The 12,282-nt window shown below is 36.0% G+C and overlaps 1 protein-coding gene across 1 annotated transcript in view; it reads right to left on the bottom strand.

Annotated features, from left to right (window-relative positions):
* The window catches only part of Pgant2 (polypeptide N-acetylgalactosaminyltransferase 2), a 547,092-nt gene that overhangs the window by 30,590 nt on the left and 504,220 nt on the right, over positions 1-12,282 (bottom strand). The window contains exon 5 of the mRNA XM_081758540.1: positions 974-1,039. Within this exon, the coding sequence (XP_081614666.1) occupies positions 974-1,039 (66 nt within the window). The remainder of the gene's footprint in view (positions 1-973; positions 1,040-12,282) is intronic.

Below are 12,282 nucleotides of genomic sequence, written 5' to 3'. Positions count from 1 at the left end.
TTTTACTCATACATGTGAATGTGAACATGAACCAGCATATTTATTTGGACATTCGACCAGATGTTACCATTTTTCCTACATTTCCATGATGAATATTCAGTTGAGGCTGTCATCTTCCAAGACGATAACTGCCGTGATCAGAAGGCTTAAAAAGTTTTTACATGGCTTGAGAAACATTCTATCACCTTGTCAGACCGTCAGACCAGGTCTAGTCTGCCAAATTTCCAGATTTAAACAGGGGTAAAAGTGGGTCTGCAAAGGTAGGTAGCGGCATGACGTCATGCTGTCCCCCTGCCTATCTTTGTCCATTGTAGTCTTTTAGGATCTGGCGGGTGCCGTACATATTTTCGGAGGTGGGGAACAGCTTCCCCCGCACTTCTACCCCTGGATTTAAATATAATTAAAATCTGTTACTATTTGAGCATCGGAAACGCAGCAATAGGCATCCCCGTACTTTGCTGGAACTTGCGTTATATAATAATAAACGTGTTGATTCATATTAACCTTGGCACCACTTCCAAACATAACCTAAGCCAGAGGTTGTGTTACCTGGTATTAGGTCAGTTCTACCTAGATTGAATAACAGCGTTTCTTCTGGATATACTTCCATGGGGCAGTCCTTCTGGAGTTAGCCAACTGCTTCCCCCGAAGCTACATGTCACTCTTGAGAAAAGCATGGCACTTAGCAAATACTGTCAAAGTACAGCCCCTTACATTCTGATTTTGTCTCTGGACATTTTTTTTTTTTTCTGGAAGAAAACCTCGTGATTAATTGCTTGTCCGGTGTGCTTATATGTACTCTATAAACGCAAAGTAAAAATATCAATTCTAAGTAAGAAGACTAAATACAATTCATAAGGATGTTTTCTTGAGAACTGGGAATGACAGATGGAAGAAATTAGAAAACTTTATTCTACTTATTATTATCTTAACTAGCAATAATTGTAATTCCTTCCTTCCTCATTAAACTTACCTTCTCTTTTCTCATTTCTAATTACTCTAACTTTCTGGATTTTGGCTAATTCTTGACCATCAGAAGCTGAAAGAAAAATTGACAAATGTTTGTTAAAAACTTTAATTTTAATGGATGCAAATACACAATTTAAATTAATATTGTCATATCTTCAAATGTTAAACTTAGCTTGAAAAAGAAGCAGTAAATATTTAATATATTAATTTCCTGTACCAACGACAAAGATTGCCAGACATTTATACTCAAATAGTTATATACTGTACTTCTATTTCATAAGCAGGACCATATTTAGCATTTTTGTGTAGTGTTGTAAAAAAAAACTTTTTTTCTGTGAAGTTTTTTTAAATAAAAAACATCGTTTTTTTTATGTTTTTTCAAATGTCTGTTTTTTTCTGGCAACTATTATTTATTGATTTATGTTGCAGATTATTGAAATAATCAACAGAACTTGAGTCGAAGCCCTCGTAACTTAAAAATCGTTTGTTTCTTTCTACCTATACGAGCAAAATTGTGTGATTATTCCTTTCGGACCCACATTTTTAGTTAGTTACATTTTCAGTTAGTGACTTATTGCTCAAAAACTATTCATTAGATTGGTACGGTTAAGGCCCCCCCCCTTTTTTTTTTAAGAAAATGGATGTGGCTATTACGGTTTACCCAACATTGTTAGAGTCGTCAAGTCTAGGAGGCTTAGGTGGGCAGGTCATGTAGCTAGAATGGAAGAAAGTAGAAACGCTTTCAAAGTCTTGACTGGTAGACCCATCGGAAAACGACCATTAGGAAGACCTAGGCGCAGATGGGAGGATAATATTAAGATGGATCTCGCAGAGATAGGAATACAAAGTAGAAACTGGATCCAATTAGCTAAGGATAGAAGTCAGTGGAGAGCTTTTGTGAACGCGGCACTGAACCTCCGGGTTCCATAGGCCACAGAGTTAGTTAGTTAGGATGTGGCTATTTTTGGTATAAGTTGCATTGCAGTATTGCCAACGGGTGGGAAATTATTGAGGGAAATGTAGGAGTGAAAATTTACAAAAAATTCCCTAACCGAATTTCAATTTTTTTGTACCTAGTACCACTGCTGCTATATGGGTTCAAGTCACCTAAAAAAAAAATCTTTGGTGTGTTGACAAAGTACAATGAAATCCGGAAGTCGCTGGCTTCCATTCCACGAGGGAAAGAAAAAATTCTGTCATCATACACATGAAATTTTGACACATTTTACGCCTCAGAAGCAAAAATCAAGAGATATGCCGAGGCTACAGCTTCTCTAATTATCCTATTGGCACTTTTTATGGTGCGTTCTGTAGGCCAAAGAGGAAGCTTTCACGTAGTGGTACGTTTGTTTCAATGTAGCCAGCAAGAGGGTAATAACAGAGGGGAAAAGGGAAAATTTCCGAATTTTTCACCTAAAATCGGGAATTAATTGTTTTGGCTGGAAACACTGCCATCAGACAGACGAAAACTATCTGAAAATAAACCTTCGTTCTCCAAGAATATATCCTACACGTATCATGGCGATATCTAACAAAGTAAGCATGAAATTTTAAAAATATATCTCATTCTACCTCAGAAATTAACCATTTTGTTACCAGTTCCAGAACATTTTTTTATTATAAACCTCAACTGTAATTCTCCTAATTATTCTAGTGAGACTTTTTATGTGCTCTGTGTAGGCTAAGTACGAAGCTTTTAGACACTGGTACGTTTGTTCGAGTGTAGCCAACAAGAGGGAAATAGAAACAAAAAGGGATTTTTTTCCAAAATTTGCCCCTAAAATCTGGAATTAAAATTTTCTGTTGCTGGCAACATTGCTATCAGACACACACACACAAACTATCTTAAAATAAGCTTTGGTACCCCTCTAATATATCCTAGATGTATTGTGACGATATCTAATAAAGTAAGCATGTCAATAAAAAATATCTCATTCTACCTTTAAAAAAATCACAGTTATTTTTGCAATTAGAGAACAAGGTCTACTGTAAACCTCAACTGTACTTCCCCTAATTATCCTATCGAAACTTTCTATAGTGCATTGTGTAGGGCAAAGAGGAGACTTCCAGATACTGGTACGTTTGTTCCGATGTAGCCAACAAGAGGGAAATAATAGAGACAAAACAGATAATTTTCCCAAAATTTCCTCCTAAAATCTGGAATTAAAATTTTCTGTAGCTGGCAACACTGCTACCAGACAAACGCAAACTATCTTAAATTAAATACTGGTACACTACTAATATATCCTACAAGTATTATGGCGATATTTAAGGAACAAAGCTTCTAATTACCAAAAATATACTACGATAAATAGAAAAGTAGGGAAAAACTAGAAAAATCAAGGGTTAGAACCTAAATACGAATTTTTCGTGCGCCCCCTAATTACCCAATTGTTACGATCTGTACTTGCGTTTGTTAAGTAAGGACAAATGTTCAATTGGCGTAAGTTGACTTGCACTCGGACGTATAGGTACGGATTTATAAACAAAAATCTCGAATTTTTTGCCCAAATTTAGGGAAGTTTTAATTTCCCTAATTGGCAACACTACGCGCAGGCCCGTCCAATTGACATCAACAGTTAGGTATCCATCCGAGGTATCTATCTGGCAAGTCTTAAGGAGGTCTTTCTACAACGAAGAAAGCTACAGGGAAAAAAGAAGTAAAGGAAATTCGAAATTGGAAAATTCTCGAATTTTTGACTGGCGTGAAATTTGAGAAGGAAATTCGACACCAGAAGAAAAAGAAATTAATATGATAAACTATGGTCCAACCATAATTGACAAGAATAATATCCCGATATCTTAATTAGTGTCCACACAGGAGCGGATTTTAAAAAAGTGACACACCCGTGTGTGCCACTTTGCCTACCTGGGCCACCTAGTGTACATTTGATTGCATATTTTTTACTACTAACCAGTGTTGTTCTTGTAGTTATAGTCTCGACTAATAATAATATCGTTGTTGTAAACAGTAACTGTATAAGGAAAATTTTCTCTCCCTTTTACATCTTAATTCCAACACTGGTAGTGAGAAATGCAGGGTGTTTCAAAATGAATATCGGGGTTTTAAGTCTTCGTAGTACTTATTACATTTTACGTACAATTATAAACAATGCATCAAGTAAAAGATCACCTCAAACAGTCTTTGTTACAAGTGTTCGATGTGAGATTCATTCGTCACACGGTACACATCTAGTCGACAGGCGAGAAAGGCCCATAAACTTTCCGCCATATGGCACAAAACATATTCAATTTAGGGGAGCCTCGTTTCAACTGTACCACCTCCTGAGGATTTGCTGACGGCCAGATGCAAACATTATGAGTGTTCACATTAGCTTTTAGGTGAAATGTCGATTATCACTGAAGACGACACGATCCAGAAAATCTTCATTGTTATGCAGCAATATTTCACTTGCGAAATTGGCACGTAAACCGTAGTCTGTAGGCTTTAGACCTTGTAGCAACTGCAAACGATAAGGACGTAGTTGCAAGCGTCTCCTTAATATTCTTCACACAGACGGTTGCACTGTACAGATTCAGTCTTTATTAAAACACAAAAAGCTTTCTGCTCTCTAGTCTCCATCTTTGCTACTTGCTCTTTCTAACGGCAAACAGAAGAAACAATGCATTGCATGCGTGCGTACAAAACTGTTTGAGTTGCTCTTTCATTTGATATAATATTTATAATTGCAAGTTAATTGTAATACTGTAGATACTACAAAGTTTCAAAACCCTAATATTAAAAAGTCATGATTTTAAGTATGCTATTCCAGCATGAGCAACGAAGGGGAGGGTAAGTGCAGTCCCACTCAGAAAGGCTTAAATACTTACTAAAAATGCAATCCAGTTGTGTCTGTTTTTTTTTATATTAATCTATTATGATAGTGAAAGATAAAGCAAACACACCTGCAGAAGAAAGATGGTAATCCTTTTTATAGAATTCAATATCGAGCTTCAATCTCAATGTATCGCTTTGCAATTCCAGTGCAACTAGTTCTTTAGTTCTTTTATCTTTATTTCTTGATTTTTCTTCTACATCTGTTAACATTTTTTTTAAAAAAAAAAACTTGTTTCTATCTTCAATGATAAAGAACTTGTCTCTAACAAAAACAAGACTAGTTGTCATATAAAAACTGTGATAACTTACTAAATGGAACAGATATTCGCTACTATTCGAGAATTGAATTCTTGCATTTTAAAACAATCAAGCAATTTCTGCTTGGATTGATTCGACCATTTGCTTTTGCATTGTCCATGTGACCTTAAACTAATGCAACCTAAACATAATTTATGAATGTAGTATTCAAATAGGCCAGCTTAGTAAATGTAACTACCATCATCATGAAGTCTGTTTCCAACAAGAAATATTTAATTTAAATAATATAATTAGAGATCGGATGTTAGGCAAAATGCCTATTCTTTAATGCTAAAGATATTATCAAAAATAACGTTTTAAAGTTTATATCGGGGATTACGGGTATAGTTTCGATTTAAGCCAACTTTATTTGACCTATTTTGTACCTCATTGCCTAAATAATTGCTTTAGTGCCTAATGTTGCGTATTCTATGCATTTTCTTTGAAATAAGATTTAATTGGGAAATATACGTATATAATTTATATACTGTAAATAACACAAGCACGTGGTACATTACAATCTCTCTCTCTCTCTCTCTCTCTCTATCTATCTATCTATCTATCTATCTTTCTTTCTTTCTCTCTATGAAATACATATCAAGCTTCGTTTTTTACATATAGAATGAAAGAAGACATTAACAAACGGGTATGTTGTTATATTCTTTGAACACTATTTATGACGAATCTATTTTTTAAATTGTATTGAGTATTTATCTGCATTATTTCGAGTTACGTTTTAGTGCCTATTTTACTGCTTATTTTTTAAATTTTAAGTGCCTATTTGCCTGCCTATTTTCCAAGTTTTTAATGCCTAAACATTCGGTTTCTACTTGTAACAGATTTTGCCGGACCCTCCAAACTTACCGCTCCATGCAAATGCACGTGTTACAGATATGGTAGAGCCTGCTCTGCATATCATATATATCTAGTCGACAAATTATTTATATATGATATTTAGAAAAGTACTATTAGGCAAATTAGTATTAGTTTTTACCTTTAGACAAGTTATTTGAATTTTATACTGTTCGTGACATTATTTTCGTACATATTAAAGGATTGCTTTCACGAAAAAAACAAAATTTCATTTCTACTTTTATTTCTTAGTTGATATTGATGAAAACTGCTGAAACCCGAGTTGTTAATAGGTATAGTATTCATGTAAATTGTAAAATATTTGTAGCGTATCAGTATCTAGCGTTTAATTTATGTTGCATTTTACGATGATTACAACTACATAAAAATATTTCATACTTAAATAGACGTAAGATGCATTACAAATGACTATTTGAAAAAAAAAGAAATTTAGAAAAAAACGAGAGGCAATGTTTTTTTTTTTAAAAAAAACGTACATTTCTGAAAAAATACGAACGTTTTTTTTTTTAATTCACAACACTATTTTTGTCACCTCGGGCAAATAAAAAATGTTTCCCTCTTAAGATCATTAAATAATATCATCATTGCAAATATTCTATTATTATTGGCAGATCAGTTGTCAGAGCTGAGAAGCTTCTATGCTCCATGGTCTTCAGTTATTCTCTTTGTCTTCACGTACGGTTTTTCTGTTCTGATGTTGTCCATTAACCAGTATCTTTTTAATTAATCTTCCTTTTAATCTTTGCTTTATTTCACTTTGAATAATCACTAATATTTAACGAACATCTTATTTTCTTTTGAGATTCCGCAACAAGCGCCATATCATCTGCAAACTGTATATATTTAATCATTCTACATCCTACCAAAATGTCTTCACTATGTAGGCTGTTTTTCACTATCTCTTCTAGGTAGATATTAAATAATATTGGCGAGAGACAACATTCCTGTCGATTTCCCCTTCCAATTGCACTCTCCTCTCTCATTTCTTTCCATATTTTAACACTTATTTGTTGGTTCTTATACAAGTTTCTTAAGAGTCTTCGATCTTTCCATTGTAACCAACCTTCTCTAGAATTCCCAGTTCACACGCTCAGAAGCTTTTTCCAGATCACTAAATACAACATACACTTCTTTTTCTTTTTCTTCTTCTATAAACCTTTCACCGATTACCCTTAATAAGCCAATTGCATCTTTTGTACCCTTGCTTCTCCTAAGCCCGAACTGTTCCTCCTCACCTTCTTAATTTGTTGTTCCAAACAACCTTCTATTCAGTATTCAAAACATATCTTTTTGCTGCATACGATATGATACTAATAGTTGTAGTCTTCATATCTGTCTAGGTTCGATTTCATAGTTAATCGTATAATGATCGATTCAGAAAATCTTTGGACATTCTCCTGTTTGTTATATTTCATTGCAGAGTCGGGCCAATTCTTTCTTGCTCTTTGTCTCCCATATTCGTAATGAATTCGACTGGTATATTATCTATGCGGTTGCCTTCCCTTTCCTAATCTCGGACATAGCTTTTTCAAACTCATCCCAAAGAATACTACTCGTAAACCATTTATCACTCTCTCGTATTTCATTTTCTATTTCAATATCTAGGCCACGCGGTCTATCTCTATTCTCATAGAAACCCTCAACATATTCTTTCCATCTTCTTAAGGGTCTTCACTATAGCGAAATTAAACTACCGCTAATTTTAGAGATTTTTTATAATATCTTCAAAACAAATAAAAATATTCGGAAAGCAAAACATAGTGAACTAGACAATACGATTTTGAATGTGATACCTTTACCACAATTCACCTATCTGGTTTTGGTATGCCGTTATTTACAGAACTCGTAAAAAAATGCTAAATCTATCTACGTTTCAAATCGAAAGCAGATAGATGAGTTGTGATAACGGTCATCATCATAGGTATTCTGCCTTTATTGGCAGGTCACTTGCCGCAGCTGAGAAGCTTCCATGCTCCACGGTCCTCCGCTAACCTTTTCGTCTTCGCGTATGATCTTTCTGTTTTAATATCATCCATTAATTGTAGTCTCCTTCGCCCCCTCCCTCTCTTTCCCGCCACTATACCCTCTAGGACGTCCCTCATGATACAATCTCTTCTTAGGCAATGTCCCAACCAGTTTCTCTTCCTCTTCCTAATAATATCTAAAAGTGTTCTTTTCTCACCCACCATTTCTAACACTCTCTCATTCGTTTTCCGCTCGACCCAACTAATTCTTTCCATTCTTCTCCACACCCACATTTCGAAGGCTTCAAGTCGATTTTCATCACCTTTACGTAATGTCCACGTTTCCGCCCCATACAGTACAACACTCCACAGGAAGCATTTTATGAGTCTTTTTCTCAACTCTTTGTTCAAGGTCCCACAAAACAGACCTTTCTTTCTTTTAAAGGCTTCTTTCGCCATTCCTATCCTTGCTTTTATATCACTTTCGCATTTCATGTCATTACTAAGAATACTACCCAGGTATCGAAAACTATTCACTTGTTCTATTTTCTCCCCTCCTACTTTTATATTTGACACAGATCCCTTCGTTCCAATCACCATGGCTTTTGTCTTTCTAACATTTATTTTCATCCCATATTCTTCAAAGCCCTTTCTCATTTTTTTCTAACATTTTATTGATTTTCTTTTCAGATTCTGCAACAAGCGCCATATCGTCTGCAAATCTTATGCATCTAATCATTCTACCTCCTACCGAAATGCCATCATCATCATGTAGGCTCTTTTTCACTATCTCTTCTAGATAGATATTAAATAGTGTTGGCGAGAGGCAGCATCCTTGTCGAACTCCCCTTCCAATTGCACTCTCTTCCGTCAGTTCTTCCCCTATCCTAACACTTACTTGTTGGTTCATGTATAAGTTTCTTATGAGTCTTCTATCTTTCCATTCCAACCCTATCTTTGTTAGAACTCCCAACAACAATTCCCAATTCACGCGGTCAAAAGCCTCTTCTAGATCAATAAATACAACATACATCTCTTTCACTTTTTCTATAAATCTTTCACCGATCACCCTTAATAATCCAATAGCATCTCTTGTGCCCTTACCTCTTCTGAACCCGAACTGCTCTTCCTCAACATCTTTATTTGTTCTTTCATATAACCTTCTGTTCAGTATTCGGAGCAGAATTTTAGCTGCATGAGATATGAGACTAATAGTTCTATAATCCGCACATCTCTTTAGGTTCGATTTCTTAGCCATCGGTATCATGATCGTTTTCAGAAAGTCTCTTGGCCATTCTCCTGTTTCATATATTTCATTGCATAGTCGCCACAATTCTTTCTTTCCCTTGTCTCCTATATTTTTGATGAATTCGATTGATATGTTATCTATTCCTGTTGCCTTTCCATTCCTAATCTCGGATATAGCCTTTTCAAACTCATCCCGAAGAATACTAAATCCTTTATCATCCTCGCCTACTTCCTTTTCCACTTCAATATTTAGGCTACACGGTCTATCCCTACTCCCATATAAGTCTTCAACGTATTCTTTCCACCTTCCTATGACCTCATTTCTCTCGCTGACTACCTTCCCATTCTTATTTTATACTGCCATCATAATACTCCCTTGTTTCCTCCGAAATTCCATAGATTTCACCTCCTTGTACATTTCCTCATATTTCCCAACTCTTTCTAATTCTTCTATGTCCTCGCATTTTCTTTTGTAAAACTCTTCCCTAGCTCTGTCTGTTTCTCTTCGTAATTCATTATTTAACTTTCTGTACATCTTTCTGCCCTCTTCTGTATCAACCTGTTTCCACATCTTCCTCTCCCTCATTTTCTGCAACATCTGCTCTGTAACCCATGGTTTCTTAGCAGTTTTGTGTTCGCGGTAACCTACTGTTTCTTCTGCAGCCTGCTGTAAGCAACGTTTAATATGTTCCCACCGTGCGTTACTACCTGCGCCTATCCTTTCCTCGTTTGAACATTTTTCTTCGAATTTTTCAGCGAAAAGATTTCTTATTTCCTCGTTTTTCAACTTTTCAGTATTCAACACTTTGTTACCTTCTTTTCTTCTGCCTACATTTTTCAGTTGAATATCTACTTCGGCCAGCACAAGATTATGATCAGAGAAAATATCAGCCCCGGGAAGGGTCTTCGCGTTCTTTAAGCTATTCCGATACCTGTCCTGAATCATAACATAGTCTATCTGATATCTTCCGCCGTCTATTGGTGATTTCCATGTATATCTTCTTCTCTTGTGCTGATTGAACCAAGTGTTCCCAATTACTAGTGAATTCTGTCTACAGAAATTCACCAGTCCCTCTCCCCTTTCATTTCTTTCGCCTAAACCATATTTGCCTACGATACCATCTTCCAGTTTTTCTCCCACAACTGCATTGAAATCTCCCATTAGAATTATACATGCACCCTTCTTCTCCCTATCTATAATTTCTTCTATTTTCTCATAATTTTCCTCTACTTCTTCATTTGCATGCGAAGTCGTCGGTGCATATGTCTGTATCACCACTAGATCCTTCACCACTAGATCCTTCGTTTTCCCTTTAAGTCTTAACATCATAACTCTATCATCAATAAATTCTACTTTCACTACCTTCTCCTTTAAGCGCTTTCCAAGAATTATTCCTACGCCATTATGACCGCCCTTTTCATTACCTGAGTAAAACATTCTATATTCTTCGCTGTTCAATACCCTATTACCTTCCCATCTAACTTCACAAACGCCTACCAAATCTAAATTATTTTGTTTCATTTCTTCTTTAAGATTTTCTAATTTTCCTCCCTGTAACATAGTACGCACGTTCCATGTCCCTATCCTAAACCTTTTGCTCTTCTTTGTCTTTCTTTCTCTGTTTGTCTTCCCCCCATTATTACTTTCTCGTCCAATAGTCCTTCCCAAGCCATCCCCCTCCCGGAGATCCGAATGGGGGGATATTTTACCTCCGGAACTACATTTTGACCTGCGAAAGACCATTGTTCATATGTTCTCTTTTTTGCTGCCAGCAAACTAGGGAAAATAGAGTGGTGGTTTCCCGTTGCCTTCCACCCCGCAGTATCCCAGCCGTTAAAGTCACTCTGACCACGCCTGGGACTAATATCCAAATTGCCGTACCAATCACTATTATTTCCGCCAACTTGGCTACTGGGGAACTGCTGCCTTCTCCCAGAACACTCTTCGTCTGGCTACTCTATTTAGACCAATTCGGTAGGGGTGGCCCTTCTGGTAGTGAACTACCACCGACACAGCTCTAAATTTCACTGTAGCACGCAATCCTCCCCACCCGACACATAAGTGTCTTCGGAAAGGTGGTGTTTATCGGGGAGGGTGATAACGGTATAACATGCAAAATCGTATTGTGTAGTTCACTACGTTTCTGCTTTTCGAATATTTTTATTTTTTTGAAGATATTACAGAAAAACTCTAAATTTAGCGGTAGTTTAATTTCGCTGTAGTGAAGACCCTTAAGACTTCACTCCTCTCGCTGACTATCTTTCCATTCTTATTTTCTACTGTCATCCTAATATCCCTTTGTTTTCTTGATAACTGACATAACCGTAGGACGTAAAACTTAAAGATTTCATTTCATTTTTGTCTTCTTGATGGCCACGTTATTTCAAAAAATATCATATCGACAAATAAAATTTTCGGAAAACGAAATATTTTCGAAAAGCAAAAAAAAAAAAAAAAAAAATCAAGCTAAAAATATAAATCTTTCGAAAAAAGAAGTGTAAATTCTTCACGGAAAGTTGAAAGGCTTTTAAAGAATGAAACTAAATTGTTTTGAATTTGATAACTCATTGAGCAACTGAGGGACAAGGCTTTAAACACACACAAATGTTCAGGAAACCAAAAATGAACAGAATCTCTGAAGTCGTGAAAGAGCAGCGTTTCCCTTCCTAACCTATCTGTTTGAAACCACAAACAAAAAGAAACAGAATATCAATCAGAAAGAGACAAGTTCTACTCCTGGACTGCAACTGAATAGTATCATATATTGCGCTGATACGGCGTGTTTTATTCGTAATGACTATTTGAGAATGCCTCCAGCTACTTGCCTTAACTAGATCCATGGTTTTATTCTTGCTGTGACTGCGTAGTTCAGTGCCAATAAAAGATTGTTTACAGAAAGGAGGCAAAATAGCATTTTAAACTCCATACCATGCCAAAAAACGTTTTTTCGAAAACAAAATGCGGGTAATTCTTCGAAACTGTGAAAAAATCAAGAAACATATTTTTGAGAAAATTGCCATTCCTACTTTGAACAACATATCCCGCTGGCTTCTGGAGGGAAGTAATGAAGCCCAGAGAAATGACTGCAACAG

Source organism: Thermobia domestica, chromosome 5 (genome assembly GCF_964235325.1).
Source record: "Thermobia domestica chromosome 5, izTheDome1.hap1.1, whole genome shotgun sequence".
In the NCBI taxonomy this organism is placed as follows: domain Eukaryota; kingdom Metazoa; phylum Arthropoda; class Insecta; order Zygentoma; family Lepismatidae; genus Thermobia; species Thermobia domestica.
This window is presented reverse-complemented; position numbering and strand designations above follow the sequence as displayed.